Source organism: Dasypus novemcinctus, chromosome 12 (assembly GCF_030445035.2).
Source record: "Dasypus novemcinctus isolate mDasNov1 chromosome 12, mDasNov1.1.hap2, whole genome shotgun sequence".
In the NCBI taxonomy this organism is placed as follows: domain Eukaryota; kingdom Metazoa; phylum Chordata; class Mammalia; order Cingulata; family Dasypodidae; genus Dasypus; species Dasypus novemcinctus.
In genome coordinates this window covers 95,698,022-95,714,493 of record NC_080684.1, presented here as the reverse complement: position 1 = coordinate 95,714,493, position 16,472 = coordinate 95,698,022, and the positions used below count along the sequence as shown (strand labels likewise).

At 46.6% G+C, this 16,472-nt stretch overlaps 1 protein-coding gene across 1 annotated transcript; it reads right to left on the bottom strand.

The window, feature by feature from the left end:
* Positions 1–2,818: 2,818 nt before the first annotated feature.
* Positions 2,819–16,057, bottom strand: LOC105745931 (apolipoprotein L5; the record flags this gene model as incomplete). The annotated part of the gene is given in 4 exon segments (XM_023588214.3): positions 2,819–2,951; positions 15,011–15,141; positions 15,511–15,717; positions 15,719–16,057. Coding segments are annotated over 4 exon segments (690 nt in total), but the record flags the coding sequence as incomplete, so codon positions are not given.
* Positions 16,058–16,472: the final 415 nt, after the last annotated feature.

The window sequence follows — 16,472 nt, the reverse complement described above, 5'->3', positions numbered from 1 at the left end:
GAGGTCTACAAGGCCATGTAACATGGTTCCCTACTAGTTTCTTTGTGGTTTCTCTCCTTGTACCACAATGTAAGCTCCTGGAGATCAGGAGCTTTGTGCATTGCTCTATCCCCATTGCCCAGCACACAGTAAATATCAGTAAATACTTACTAAATTAATTTTTTTCCATTTCTTACGTAAATGACACAATTTTGAGCCTGCCTTTATCCATATTGCCACCCCTAGTAATAATGGCTGACCCAGAGCACTGTTTAAAGCACTTCCTGACCACCTGTAGGGCAGGTAGGTGCTTGGCAGGCTCTTTGTACTCCTACAGTTCTTGCCAGGTATCCCAAGAATGCAATGCCCTAACTGTTCTCTGTTAGGGCCACCCTTGGGGCTTGTGTTTGCAGCATGCAAGCTTGAGGAGTGAGGTCATATATCCTGCCACAAAGAGTATGCTTGCTTATTACCTGCTATAAAATAGGGTGGAATCCACAAGCTCAGTGTTCCTCAGCCTCAGTGCAGACCTACTGCATGCATGCATCCATCTAGGCCATGACTATACCTCCCTCATGCGACTTGGGGGTCAGGGGAACCAATTAATGAGCTGACGGCTCATGCCACTTGCTGTACTGTGAGTAATAAAGTCCTTTTTCTCTGACCTAGTCTCCTGTCTTCTCCCAGCATCCATGAAACAGTAACAGGCTAACTTAGATTATAAGGAGGGAGAAATCAAATCCCAGGCTTGACAGTACTGTTATTCCCATATTGAAGCAGAGAGAGTAAAATATCTTGCCCAAAGTCACATAAGTAGGAATTGGCAGGATCAGATTTGAATCCAGGCGATCTGGCTGCTGAGGTGAATCTGCCCTTTCACTGCAAAGCTCCAGTGTTCCTAGTGCTTTGCTTATATAAGCTCATGCAGAAATTAAGAGCTGGCACTGCACTCCTGTCTAGATTCCTTGGTCTCCTGCCTTTCTCCCTACTTCCCACTTTGGTTAGCCATACTGGCCTCCTTTCCATGTTCTTTAAACAAAGTTCATCCTTCTCACTAGTACTTTACCTGAGTTGTTTCCTCTGCCTTGATACACTGATCATAGTTCTCATCCTTCTGGCCTTTGATTAAATGTTGTCTCTTCAGCAAGGCTCCCACTAGCCACCCAGCTTAAATGATCCCCCTTCCCCTATGACTACCACAGCACCCTGCTTGATTTCCTTCATAGCACTTGCCATTCTGAAGTTAGTTCTCAGGCTCCTTTATTTGCTTGTCTTGTTTGTCTCACTCATCCATTAGATTCTAATGATTAGAATGTAACCTCCATGAGAAGAGGGCATAGGCCTTCCCTTCTCACCCTAGTATCCCCAGAGCTCTGGCATGTGGCGTTCAACGAAGTAGCCATTGAGTGTCTAATGGCCTGATCGCTGCTTCCTCTTGTTCCTCCTCTAGTCAGTCAATCCCCTAAACTTTTACTTGGCTTCTAAAATGAATATGATCCTGTCATCCCTCTTCTCATAATCCTTAAAAACTCCCATTTTCCAGAGCAGCCTCCAAGCTTCTGAGCATGGCACTCAAGGCCTCTGTACTCTGCTCTCAGGCCATCCTGCCCACGTGGCTGCTGACCAGAGCCTGGTCCCCCAGTAAGCTGAGCCTCTTTCTTGCCTTTGCTTTTCTACCCCCTGCCCTCTGGATGAAATTGTCTTCGTCTTCAAAGCTCAGCTCAGATGTCACCTGTTGCCCTTCCCCTCTCTGCTCTTCCTCAAGCCTAGCTCTTGCCTTCCTAACCTCTGTCATCAGGGTAGAGTAGGTACTGTTCTCTGAGCTAGGCCAAAAGCATCTTCATATCCAGCACATTCCTTGGTGCATAGTATGTTCTTTATACATTTTTTGTTGCTATTGGCATAAATCCCTTCCACTTAAGTGATAGGAGGCTTTAATTATGATTTTCTTTGATTCAAGCTCAACCCAGGCCTGCACCATGTTAATCACATGAACATTGGATGGTGACATGCAGCCAAGGTTTTTTTTTATTTAAAGGAGTTTCATTGCATGTATTGAGGCCATTTGGAAACAAAGACTGGAGAAGCTGGGTTTTCTGTTAGGTGATTGTGTGCCTATCTTCCCCAACCCGCACCCACCACACTGTGAGCTTCAAGACAGCAAAGGACCAGCTTCATCACCTCCGGCTCCCTAATGCCTCATGGGGGCACCTGCCAGAACTCCCATCATGTAAACTGAACTGAAGGTGCCACAAGAAGACACAAGACTCTGACATCCAGCCAGGGATATGGTAGGCATGGGCACAGGGTATGCGTCTAATAATGAAACCACTGGGAAGCAGATGTGGCTCAAGTGGTGGGGCTTCTCCCTACCATATGGGAGGACTTGGGTTTGATCCCTGGGGCCTCCTGGTGAAAAGAGGAGAAAGCATGCCTATGTGGCGAGCCAGTGCCCACGTGGTGAGCCAAGTGCCCGCACAGTGAGCCAGTGCCTGCGCAGGTGAGTCATGCAGCAAGATGATGATGATGCAACGATAGAGAGACAAAGGGGAGAGTCAAGGTGAAGCACAGCAGAGACCAGGAACTGAGGTGGCACAATTGACAGGGAACCTCTGTCCACATCAGAGGTCCCTAGGATTGAATCCCGGTGACTCCTAGAGGAGACAAAATGAGAAGGCCAGAAAGAGAAATAGATACAGAAGATCACACAGAGAATGGATACAGACAGTAAAAGCAGAAGGGAGAGGAATAAAATCTTAATAAAAAAAAAAAGGAAAAAGAAAACCACAATTAATCCCAAGGATTGTATTTAAAACACAGAATTACTTTATTTCCATTTTAAGAGGAGGGTCAGAAAGGTGGCAAAAGGCCCAGGTTTCCATTTTTGTATACGCCATCAGGTGCTTGTGAATCTTCTCTCTCCCTGCTCCCAAGCTGCCGATGATTGCTTTGATGACCATCAAGGACATTTCCTGGGTATGAAAAGGGAACTGCATGGCATACAGAACCACCCAGGCTTGTGTTTCTCTGTCTCTCTACCCTGCACACTCCTCATCTCTAGAATGTTTGGGCAGACTCGATGTTCTGTGAGGTCCCTCCTGGCTTATCCAGTGAAAATGCTGTCCTGGGAGTGAGGACAAGCCAGTCCTGAGTTCCCACCCAAGTTCCTTCCCCTTGGAGTTCCTTCCCCGTGAAGTGAAGTTTCTGTTTCATGGCAAAGAAAAGGACTGTGCATCTATCAAGCCCAGTAAGAAGCTATAAGGGAGCAATTGTACAACCAAGTGCTGTCAGATGCCAGCCCTACTTGGTGACTTGTTAGGAAAATAGTGCCAGATTTTGGAAAATACCTGATGTAGCTCTATGCCAAACTTTGGAGCTCTCAACCCAACATGCACATTGGCATCATCCAAAGAGATTTTCGAATAGTTCATATGCCCAGGCCACATACCCAGAGGTTAACCTGACGAAGAGGGTAAATCTGAACATCTGGATTTTGTCAAGAGGACAAAACTGCTACGAATGTGTTCCCTGGTTGAAAACCTCCACTAAATCATTTTGGATTCTACCACCCTCTCAGAGGCTGGAGCCTTCTACATGTTTCCTGAGAGGTAGAGAATGGAAAAGCTCGCAGAAATGGCCAGGAAGGAGTGGTTCTGACTACCGCGGGGTCCGTGGCCTAGCTGTATTTAAGGTCACCGGTCTGCACACCTCCGGCAGACCTCTCTTCTTAAAAACACCTTTGTTCTCGAGTTCTTCCCTGCTCAAACTCTGAAGGGTTTCTAATCTCTGTGAGCAAAAGTCTAAACTCCTTAACTAGGCCTTGGTGGCACCTTACAGCTTTGGCCTCAAATCATCTTTGCAGGCTTAGAATCAATAACCAAGGAGTCCACACTGAAAAAGACCTGAAAGGAGCTCCAGGAGGGCAGGGACCTGGCCTCTTTTGTTCACTGCCGTGACCTAGACCATCACCGAGGACTACAAGAGCAGGGACCAGACTAGGTCTGGTCAAGGCAAGTGCGCCCAATGCCCACCCCTTTCTTTTCACGATAACTTAGTCGCGTCATACTCTTCCTTCCACCTAATTTTCCCTCCTGCCCCCGCTAGCCTCTCTTGCCTCTGGACTGCGTGGCACACAGAACTACCCAGGTCTCTGTTTCTCTGCCTGTCTGTGGCACTGGTTGACTCTGTTCTGATTTTGTTCGGCTTTGTGTTGTGTTTTGAATTCCTTGAGGCCAAGGCTGTGCTTTATTCATCTCTCTCTAGCCTGTGCCAGACTCAGGGCCTGGAGCTTCATCAGGGCTGATGGGGCCTTGGACAGCCCTGGTGTGAACGTCACGACTAAGATGCCTCCAAGTAGGGTCTTGTGTACCGTTTTCCTGAAACACACAGGCTTCAATGTAGCACACTACGCTCACTCCACAGAAGACGGAGCTCATGAGCCCAGGAAAGGAGAGGGGTGCCCATGGGAAAGGGTCTCCATCCTCTTCAGCTCTGAGAAGCTGTGTTCACATCTTAAAAGCATGAGCCCTGGCACTGTACGGTCGAAGTTTGAAATCTGCCTCCGTCACTAGATTCCACTTCCTTGTGAAACTAAGGCACAGGTGGTTATAGATCCAGGTCAGAGAGTGAAGAATTGTGGAGCCAGGCCAAAACCCGTCAGCTCTGCTCACACTGTCCCCTAGGCCTTATCCAGAGCAGGCACCCAGTGGTGGTTAGAGCTCCATCAGTCTTTCTTCACTGAATGAAGACAGATTACGCTTTTTACCCCAGCACTTCTCTTCGTTTATTCTTAGGGTCAAAGTCATGGGATTATAGAGGTGGGTGGAACCCAGTCCAGCCCTCTATTTTACAATAGTTATGAACAGGCCCTTGGAGGCTCAGCACAACATTCCATGGCCAGTTGTTGGCAGGTTAGGACCGGAGGGCCCTCTGCTTGTCCAAATGTAGCCTTGTTGGTGTTTGAAAGTCTGTGTGATGGAGAAACAGAAGAATGGTCTTTCCAGATGAATGGCAAGTTCTCTGAAGTGAGAGATTTGAGCTTTTACATATTTTGTGCCCACTCAGGGTACCTCTCCAGGCTGTTGTACATCGGGAACATTCAACAAGTGCTTCTTGAGTGTCCCATTGTACCTTCTCAAGGCACAGCATTGGTTGAGCATCTATTACGTAGCAGGGGACGTATTACATGCTTTCACGTGTGAGCTCTTATTTAATTTTTACAACTCTGGAGGACTACTACCTATTACCCCCATTTTATAGAAGAGAAAACTAGCTAGGAGGCCTTGCCCAATTTTACACAGGTTGAAATGGCAGAGAGCCAAGTATAAGCTGAGGAGTAATGCAGGGAAGTGGTCTGTGTGGGGGGAGAAGGGGACCAACGAGGACAGATGGGTGATGAGCTTCGTGGGGAGGGTGGAGAGGAGGGGGCTGCCTCCAGGCCCCGGCGGCCCAGGTCTGCCCTGGCCTCTCCGTGTGTGGAAACAAATGCATCCCTCTGACCTTTCACTTGTGCTCTCTTGAGGGCTGTCTGCCCCTGCAACAAAAAAAGAGCCTTGATGGGGCTTCATCATGGCTCCTTGGTTCCTTCTGCTTTCAAATATTAACTTCCCACGTCACAGGCGGTTTCCTATTTCCAAAGCCAGAATTCTAGATGTGCAAAACTTGCTTCTCTTGAAACCATTAGACCAGAGGTCAGCAAACTTTTTCTGTAAAGGGCCAAATCCTAAATAGTTTAGGCATTGGGGTCCATACAGTCTCTCAGTTTCTCAGCTCTACCATTATAGTGCAGAAGCAGCCCAGACCACACAGAACAAATGGACATGGCTGGGTCCCAATAAAACTTTATTTACAAAGATGGGTGATAGGCTAGATTTGGGCTGTGGGATGAAATTTGCCAACCCTTACCTTAGACAAATCACAAGTTTCCAGAAATCTCTGAAAGAGTTTAGATTAATGCTTGTGAAAATTCCCTGTTAAATACAGACTGAATGTACTAATTCCAAGTTTGGGAAAAATACTAATCTCCAAATAACTTTAAAATTGTTACCAGAATTGGCTTATGTAAACAAACTTAAAAGTTCTGTTAGACCTACAAGCATGGATGTGCAAATTCTACCCCTACTACTTGTCAGCGATACGATCTTGGGAAAGAATTACCCTTTTAGCACCCCCTTTCCTAATTTGCAAAACCGAAGTAATCAATATCTACCTAAGGTGTGGATTGGGCCTTAGATTCCTCCTCAATGAAATGGAGATGACAAATGTATCTACTTAGTAGTTTTATTGCAAGGATGAGATAAGGCAATATGTGTAGCATACTTAGTAGAGTATCTAGAAAGTATTTAATAACCATTTGACACTGTTATGTAATAAATCGGTAATGTACTTAGCGTAGTCCCTAGGGCATAAATTGTCAGTGAATTATTTCTCCTCTTTTTGGAGGGCAGGATCAGCCCCTAGGGCATAAATTGTCAGTGAATTATTTCTCCTCTTTTTGGAGGGCAGGGATCAGGGAATTTCTGGATACGTACAAGGATTCCTCAGGTTGAAAAGCTTGAAAGAACCTTATCACAGGTAGGGAGTAGAGCGAAAGTTTCCCTAGGACCATACTCTTTTAAAATATGCGAAAAATGAGAACTTACATATATGCATGTGAGCATGTACATGTGATATATAATATCTATTGTATATATAATCAGGTTTTTGCTAAGTCACCATGTATTTATGTCGCAGGGATGTGATCCCTTCTAGTAGGATTGGGTTCCAGTCCAGGCTGCAGGCCAGGTGGGCACCAGGAGCTGAAAGAGTAGGAGTGGTCCCTGGGCATTGCCACCACCATCTCATTATTGGCTCATCCTCATCACCAAATCAGCCTAGAACCATGCTAGCATTTCTCCCATCTTAAAAAATAAAATCCTTTCTTGACCTTACTTCCCCTTCCAACTACTGCCTATTTTTCTGACTTTCCAGCAGAACTCCTCAAATGCACTGTCTGCACTCACTGTCTCCAATTTCTTTCCTCCCTCTCACGCTCTTTCCATTGAAGCTTTTTCTCCTCCACTGCTCCTCCAAAACTCTTCCTTTCAAGGCTACCAACTGCCTCCAGGGTCCCTAAATCAAATCACCTCTTGCATTTTACCAACCTTGACCCATTAGCAGCAGCTGACAGTTCATCACCCCTTTTCCTTTGAGGATTTCTTCACTTGGCTTCTAGGACACCCCACTCCTGCTCTCCCACCTTGGCAGCTGCTCCTTCTCAGTCCCCTCTGATCACATCTCCCCATCCTCATCACACTGGAGTGTCCCAGACATTGACCTTTGGACATCTACTTGTGTGTTGTTTTTTTTTTAAGATTTATTTATTTTCCCCCTTCCCCTCCTCCCACCCTGCTGTTTTTGCTGTCTGTGTTGTCTTCCCTTCTCATTTTCTCTTCTCTAGGATTCACCAGGATTCAATCCTGGAGACCTCTGATAGGGAGAGAGGTTCCCTGTCAATTGTGCCACCTCAGTTCCTGGTCTCCGTTGCACTTCACTTTGACTCTCCCCTTGCCTCTATTTTGATGCGTCATCATCTTGCTGTGTGACTCACTTGCTCGGGGCACTGGCTCACCACTCAGGCACTCGTGCTAGCACTAGTTTGCCGCACAGGCACGCTTTCTCTTCTTTTTCACCAGGTGGCGCCAGGGAGCAAACCCAGGTCCTCCCATATGGTGGATGGAAGCTCTGTTACTTGAGTTATATCTGCTTCCCGGACATATAATCTTAAGTACCACCATTCCCTCCATTGATAATTTCATCCACTCTTAATGCCAGCCATTTAAAATTTTGTATCTCCGACCAATTTGTATCTGTAATATGTTGAATCTAGACTCATAAATCTCACCACCTACTCAGCATCTCCAATTGCATGTCTCTTGGGCATCTCAATTTAGCATGTCCAAAGCTGAGCTCCTTGACCTGACCCTATCCCCATCCAACCTTCGCCCTTTCAGGTAACAGCAGTTTAGTCAGTCCAGTTGTTTGGGCCAAAACCTTGGTATTATCCTTACACTTCTTTTCCCCCTCACACCACACATCCAGTCCATTGGCAAATCCTGTTGCCTTCACCTTCAGAATATATCTAGAATCCAACCACTTCTCACCACCTCCACCACTGCCACACTGGTTCAGGCCCCAGTCAACTCTCCCAAGGATTCTTTCAACAGCTTGCCAACTGGTATCCCTGTTACACTCTTTTCCCTAGTCTCTTCTCTAGGGAGACTAGAGAAGCTCAAGTGATCCTGTTAAAATTAGTCATTTTATATCACTCCTTTGCTTGAAATCCTCTAACTTTTCCCATCTCACCCAGAGTAAGAACCCAAAACCTTTCCCTATCCTGTGAGCCTCCAGTTACCTCTCTCACCTCATCTCCTACTTCTCTTAGTGCACCTCCAGCCCTCACCCTGCTCCCAGCACCCTGGGGATCCCGCAGCTCCCTGAACGTGGCAAGCATCCCTTTCCCTCTAGGTGTTTACACTGCCTGTTCCCCTGTTCCCTCTGCCCGGAATGCTCAGATAGCCTCATGGTTGACACTCTCACCTTCTTCAGGTCTTTGCTCAATGATAAGCCTCTCAGAGAGACTTTCCCTGACTATCCTATTTAAAATTGCAATCTTGTCTGACCCTACTCTATATTCTCCTCAGATTTATTTTTTCATGATATGCATTACCTTATACTATACTATATAATTTGTTTATTTATTGTGTTCACTATCCACCTCTCCCCCTCCCACTAAAATATAAACTCCATGAAGGCAGGGGTCTGCTTTGTTCGCTGCTGTATCCCAAATGCCTAGAACAGGGCCTTTAACATGGTAGGTATTCAATAACTTTGCATGGAAGGATGGATGGATGGATGGATGGATGGATGGATGGATGGATGGATGGATGGACAGGTGAATGAGTACACAAATGGACGGATGAAGAAACAAATGAAGGATATCTAGGTTTCCCTGGTTTTCCAACCATTGCTAACATCATGGGAAAGGCCTTCCATGAAAATGCACCCATTCTACTCCCACTGTTACTTCATTCCATAATAAGGAGGCTGCTTTGTATTCAAACAATTCAAGAAGCTAAATTATGACATACTGAGTTGATACTCTTTTCAAAAAAGCTTAATTTTTACTGTAAATACCTATTATCTATATATTCCATTTCAGAAAATAATAATTCACATAATAGAAAACTTGGAAAATACAGAAAGGTAGAAAGAAGCAGGAAAAAGCCATCAAAATTACCTCTCAATAAATCTACATGACCTTGCTGTATTTCCTTCCTGGTTTTTGCCTCCCTACACACAGGTTTGAGAGATGTTTCCCTAGTTAGGTAAAAAGTGAGAAAGTGTATATAGCAGTTTGATATTGTTTATGAATTCCAAAAATAGATATTAGATTATGTTTGTAAACGGTTCTGTTCCTCTGGGCATATTAGATTGTATAATTTCAAAGGTTTTACTTTTCCTTGATTAAATTATGATTAGGGCATTGGTTGGACCACATCAGTAGGACTCACAGAGAATACTTCATGGCAGAGGAGAGAGTTGGAGTTTTGATGCTGGAGCCCCAGGAAGTAAACACACAGGAGTAGAACACAGAAGAAAAGAGACAGCTCCATGCACATGACAGAGGCCCTGGAAAGAGAGAGAGAGCCTGACAGTCTACAGCTGACCTTGTGGAGAGAACAGAGCAGCTGAGTCCAGAGAGAAATGAGCCCTGGGAGAGAGAGACAAGACTTATCCCAGCCTACAGCTGAGATTAGAAGAAGCTGAGACCATAGAGCCGTAAGAGGAAGAGGGAGCCTTAAGAGGAAGAGGAAGCCTGAACCCTTGCAGACATCGGCAGCCTTCTTCCTCCAACCATGGCAACAGATTTTGGTGAGGGAAGTAACTTAAACTTATGGCCTGGTAACTATAAGCTTCTACCCCAAATAAATACCCTTTATAAAACCCAACAGATTTCTGATATTTTGCATCAGCACCCCTTTAGCTGACTAATACAGAATTTGGTGCAAGAGAGTGGGGTAGTGCTTTTGCAATTACCAAAATGCTAGAACCATTTTATAAATGGGTAAGGGGTATTTTTCGAGGAATTGTGAGATGCTTGATGGAAAAGGCCTAGATTGCTTTGAAGAAACTTTTTATAGTAATATGGAGCCTAAAGTTATTTTTGATAAAGCAATAGAAGGAAACAATTATGAGATGCTTGATAGAAAACACCTACAGTGCTTTGAAGAGACTCGTTAGGAATATAGATTCTAAAGAAACTTTTTATGAGGCCTTAGAAGTAAATCATTAAATTATTATTGAAACTGGAGGAAAGGCGATCCATGTTTTAAAGTTGCAAAGAACTTAGTAAGATTAACTCCTGATGTTTTCTGGAAGATAGCATTTGAAAATGGTGAGCCTGGGCATTTGGAAAATGTGACTTGGCTTCTCCTTGCAGCTTATAGTAAAATGCTAGATGAGAGAGGGATAAGCTGATAACTGAATTGTTGGGCACATAGAAAGGAGAAACTAATTCCAGAAATTCCAAGCCTTTGGAAATCCAGCCCCCAGATGATAGTGCCCCATTTTGAGGACTTAACTAAATTTGGAACTTGTAAATCAGGATTGAAAATGCAGTGATCCAGGAAGGACTTGAAATTCTTCCTGTCTGATGACTTGGACCCCTGCCTCTTGCATGCCAAACCAACAAGCTTTTTGAGAGAGCTGTATGAACAAAAACACTGTCAGCTTGAACTAAAAGGTACATGTAAGGGAAAGATGGGAGGGGAAATGGCTTTAAGAGGAAAACCATGGAAGCTGAGATCTGGAATTAAGACGTCTCTTTGGGCCAAGAGAGGAACCCCACCCATGTGTACAGAGAGAGTGAGTTTGCCCCAGCAGCTGAAGAGGGTGGAGGTTCCCACCCACTGTTCAGGGAGAGTTCTGCTGCCACAGGGTACACAGAGGGTGGAGCACATTCCCCAAGGATTAGGGTCAACACCCCATTAGCCTGAGAGGGGTGAGCCTGTCCTCCATGGATTAGGGAAGGCCAGTTTGCCAACTCGTTCCTCTGAGGGGGGTGGGCCTGTATGCCAAAGGTTAGGGAGGATATTGTCTTCATGTACTGGGGGGGTTAAGGCTCTACCCCAAACATTGAGGAAAGTGTGGCCATCACCCCAGTGCTTTTGGAGGGTAAGGTCTGGAGCTCAGTTACCACTCATGCATGATGAGAATGGAACCAAGAAAATGGCCATTGGGCAAGCCTGTGGAAAGGATGGGTCCTCATGAGGCCCCAGAGGAAGAAACAGTCATCTTGAGAATGACTCTCAGACTTTAAAATCTAATGAAGCCAGAAGCAGATGTAGCTCAATGGGTAGAGCTTCTGCCTACCACATAGGAGGTCCAGGGTTCGATACCCAGGGCCTCCTGGCCTGTGTGGCGAGGGAGCCCATGTGGAGTGCTGCCACACGCAAGGAGTGCCGCCCCACACGGGTGCCCCCCGCACCAGGAGTGCTGCCCTGCGCAGGAGCACAGCCCACCCAGGAGTGGTGCCACCCACACGGAGAGCTGACGTAGCGAGATGATGCAACAGCAAGAGACAAGAGAAGAGAAGAGAAGAGAAGAGAAGAGAAGAGAAGAGAAGAGAAGAGATGCAGCAAACTAGGGAGCTGAGGTGACGCAAGAGAATGATTGCCTCTCTCCCACTCCAGAAGGTCCCAGGATGGGTTCCCAGAACCACCTAATGAGAATACAACAGATACACAAGAACACACAGTGAATGGACACAAAGAACAGATAACAGGGGCGGAAGTGGATGTAGCTCAAGTGATTGGGCTCCCATCTACCATATGGGGGGCTCTGGGTTGGATTCCCAGGGCCTCCTGGTGAAGGCAAGCTGGCCCGTGCCATGGAGAGCTGATGGCTCATGCTGTGGAGAGCTGGCACAGCAAGATGACACAACAAAGGGAGATACAGAGGAGAGACAGAGACACAGCAGACCAGGCAGCTGAGGTAGCTTAGGTAATTGAGTGCCTCTCTCCCACCGGAGGTCCCAGAATCACTTCCCAGCACCTCCTAAAGAGAAGACAAGCAGACACAAAATAACATGGAGCAAGTGGACACAGAGCAGACAGCAAGCACAGGAGGCAGGGTGGAGAGAGGATAAATAAAATAAATCTTTGAAAAAAAAGAAATGAGTCATCTATTTGTTGTCTACAAGAGACTCACTTCTGATGTAAGGACACAACCAGGTAAAAAGTGAAATGTTGGAAAAAGATACTCCATGCAAACAGTAACCAGAAAAAGAGTTAGAGTAGTGATACTAATTTCAGGAAAAATAAAAATAAATTTAAAATATAAAAAAGAAGTATGCCCTGCAGGTTTTCAGAACTGTTCTGGACCTGTGATTCATGTTTCCTTCCTGATTTCTCCCTATGGTAATGCAAATGTTTATCCTTTATCTCTCCATTTGTAAATTGGAAGCAAATAAGTGGTTTTGTAAGTTTCAGAGGTCTACAGCCAGATGGAACTTTGCCCCAAGACAAATTGAATTTCTTTAAACTGATTGTGATATGATTTTGTATTTAGCATTGCTACTGAAATAAGGTTTTTTGAATATTGTAATGTCTTTTTGGAATTCAGAGGGTGGAGTGTAGCAGTTTGATATTGCTTATGAATTCCAAAAATAGATATTGGATTATGTTTGTAAACTGGTCTGTGAAGTCCCCAAAGATCATCATGAGTCATTGCAGTTCTCTCTTCTGGCGCTCCTGGCTCCATCACTGTAAGCAGAAGTTTCCCGACCCAAGTTGACTGCATTTGGAGACTTGTATTTTGCCCCAGCTAAACTGAATGAAGTTCTCAAGAGACAGCTTGACCAACTCTGGCAAAAAGAGAAAAGAAATAGCCTACTTGCTTTAGTGCTATCAGAGGGATCCACCGACGGTTCACTTGAGCCCCACGTTACCGGTGGGTGAGCTAGTTCTTCTACTTTACACACCCAGCCCTCGTCTGTCAAAGTCAATGCCAGGCCTAGCATCGTGAAGGGTACAAAGGTGTTCAGGTAATATTTGTGCTTTGAAGAAATGAGGAGTGGCCCACCCAGCCAGAAATGCAGACAGGACGTGTGCCCGGAGGGCCGAGAGAATCAGGAGCACCAGCCCCTCTCCCCACCAGGATTCCCTCGGCTGGACCGCCCTGTCCCTCCCCCTACAGCCCAAGAGAGGTTGGTGCTTCGGTCCTGGGTCCCCAGCGGGCTGTCCTGCACCACAGCTTTCACCTCTCCTCATGGTGAATGGCTTGGCTGCAGTCTGCCCTGCCTGCTGGGCCTCAAGCACCCTGAGGGCAGTGACTTGACCTAATCGGCAACGTAGAGGTGGGCAGGTCACTTGAATTTACAAAAAAAAAAAAGATCCTTGGCTCCTGGCCATTAAGAAACTAGATTATGTGCCCAAGGGGGTAAAAGTACATTGCCACTCAGAGTGAGAAGAGAACACCTCATCCCTTCAAGTAACAGTTCCCAAACGTGTCTGCACATCAGAATCATCTGGAGAGCTTTTTAAGAATTCCAAGTCCAGGTCATACCCCAGACCAATAAAATCACAATCTCTAGGGATGCAATGCAGGCACCAGTATCTTCTGAAGCTTCCCAGGTGACTCTAGCCGCAGACAGGTTTAGGACCCATGGCCTTAAATCCCTCATTCCGGCCACAGGCCTTGCTTAATTAAAATCTGTTGAAAGTATCAGCCGGGGTTCCTGCTTAGGGGCATTACTCACAATCACCAAAAGATGGAAGCAACCCAAGTGCCCGTTAACAGAGGAATAAACAAATTGTGGTGTGTACAAACAATGGACTATTATTTGGCCGGAAAATGGAACAAAGTCCTGATGCATATGACAACATGGATGGATCTTGAAGACATCGTGTTGCGTGAAATATGCCAGACACAAAAGGACAAAGGTGGCCTGATCTCACTTCCGTGAACTAATTAGAATAAGCAAACTCAGAGAGGCAGAATCTAGACTGCAGGTTCCTGGGGGTTGGGGTGGGGCTAGGGAATGGGAAGTTAACGCTCAAAATGAACAGAGTTCCTATTTGGAAAGATGGAAATGTTTTGGTGATAGATGGTGGTGATGGTGGCACTACAGTGTGAATGTAGATTTTTAAAAAATGTTTTTAACCCATGGAACTGCACTACCTAAACAGTGAACCCTAAGCTAAACCATGGATTGTACAGCTAAGAGCACAAATATAAACTTGTGCTTTCATCAGTTGTAACCAACTTACCACACCCGTGCAAGGTGTCAGTAACGGTGGTTTATGAGAATCCTGTATTTTATGTATGACCGCCCTGTAAACCCACAATGCCTCAAATTAAATTTAAAAAATCAGTTGAGTGAACAAATGTATGGCTCGATGAGGCTTCACATCTCCAGCGAAGGCTTTCTTCCCTCTACCAAAGTTCCTGGGAAGAGCAGGAAGGACCTAGTTTAAGGTAGAGGTGTCAGGAAGTCCGCTCCCCGCAGAAAGGAGGTTGTAGCGATGTCGTCTGTGTGCCTATCTGCTTAGTGGCACCCCTGTCCCCACCCCCACAGGAAGCCTGATGAAGACCCAGGACGTCTGCGTTCACCACCCCTTTCCTTGACAGCCCTGCCCGGAAAGTCCCCTTCCCTCCTTCCACTGCAGGTGCTGCTGCAGCTCTTAGCCAGCGCCCCCAGCTCCTGGGCAGCTCTGCTGTGCCCCCTCCAGGTGCTTGCACCTCTGCAGGAGGCTCTTCACATCTTCTGTAGCAAGAGGCCGGCCCCAGCAACCCCACCACCCAGGTGCCCTTGCACAAGGCCAGGGCTGTGCCCTCAAAGGCTTTTGGCAACTCCCTGACCCTCCAGAAGGGGACAGCCTGCGGCTACAAAATTTTTGAGCATGGCCATGAGGCCAGAATTGCCTTTGGCCAAATAGTAGGCACAAAGGTCCTTGAGGCTCTTGATAACCTTGCACATTTATCAACACACCTGCCAGCATCCCTGACATCAGGCAAATTTATTTCTCCACAAGCCTCATACTCTAAGGTCGTCGTGGCAGGCGCCGGTCTGCTGGCTTGGTCTCTTGCTACTGAATCGTTTCTACTTTCTGAGGCATTTGTCAAAAAGTTGGTGATGGGAAAGCGGATGTGGCTCAAGTGATTGAGCTCCCGCCTACCACATGGGATGTCCTGCATTCGGTTCCTGGTGCCTCCTGGAGAAGACGAACAAGACAGTGAGCTGGTATGAATGGGCAGGCATGGTGAGCTGACTCAACAAGATGACACAACAAGGAGACACGAGTAAAGACAATGAGAGACACAACAAAGCAGGGAGCTGCAGTGGCTCAAGTGATTAAGTGCCTCTCTCCCTCCTGGGAGGTCCCAGATTCGGTTCTCAGTGCCTCCTAAAGAAAAGATGAGCAAACACAGAGAACACAGCAAATGGAGAGAGCAGACGGCAAGCACAAAAACAACAAAGGGGGAAGAATAAATAAAGTTGGTGATGGCAGCTGCTACATCCAGCCCCATCCCAGCTGCTGAGAGCAGCAGGCACCCTCCTGCCATCACACGTGCTAGGGCCACTCCCAGTGTTCTTGTGACTCCAGAAGCAGCCTCCAAGGAACTGACCGTCAGGCTGGCCTAGGTGAGCATCTTGTAGCTCATGTCACCTTGGTCTGCAGTGGTGTTAAGCTCTTTTGATGTCTTTTTCCAGCTTATACTTCAATAAGGGAAACTTTAAGAGAAATACTTTTCCCTCTTCTAGCAGATCACTAGCTGGCACAGAAGCATCAGCTCTTCCAATATGATGAGGCAGGAAGCAGATTTGGCTCAACAGATAAGAGTGTCCGCCTACCACATGGGAGGTCCAGGGGTCAAACCCCGGGCCTCCTGACCCATGTGGAGCTGGCCCATGCGCAGTGCTGATGTGCGCAAGGAGTGCCGTGCTATGCAGGGGTGTCCCCCGTGTAGGGGAGCCCCACACACATAGGAGAGCCGCCCCATGTGAAAAAAGCGCAGTCTGCCCAGAAGTGGCGCCTCACACATGAAGAACTGATGCAGCAAGATGACACAACAAAAAAGAGACGCAGTTCCCTGGTGCTACGGACAAGAATACAAGCAGACACAGAAGAACACACAGCAAATGGACACAGAGAGCAGACGACTGGGGGCCAGGGGTGGGGGGAAGAGAAATTTTTTAAAAACCTTCAAATAGGACGAGGCATGTTGGCTTCATCTCCAGAGACAGTTCAATGCAAAGGATTATTTTTCCACCTCTGGGGCAGGTTTGCCAGTAAAGCTAATAACTTCAGGCAACCTGAGTTCTCTAACACACCCAGCAAATAGGGCCCTGGGAACCAAGGGGCAAGGCAGGGAGCTCCACAGCAGAGGGTCCCGCTCTGACCTGCACTACTGGGCCGTCTAAAGCAGAAGTACAGGCCAAGCAATCCCCA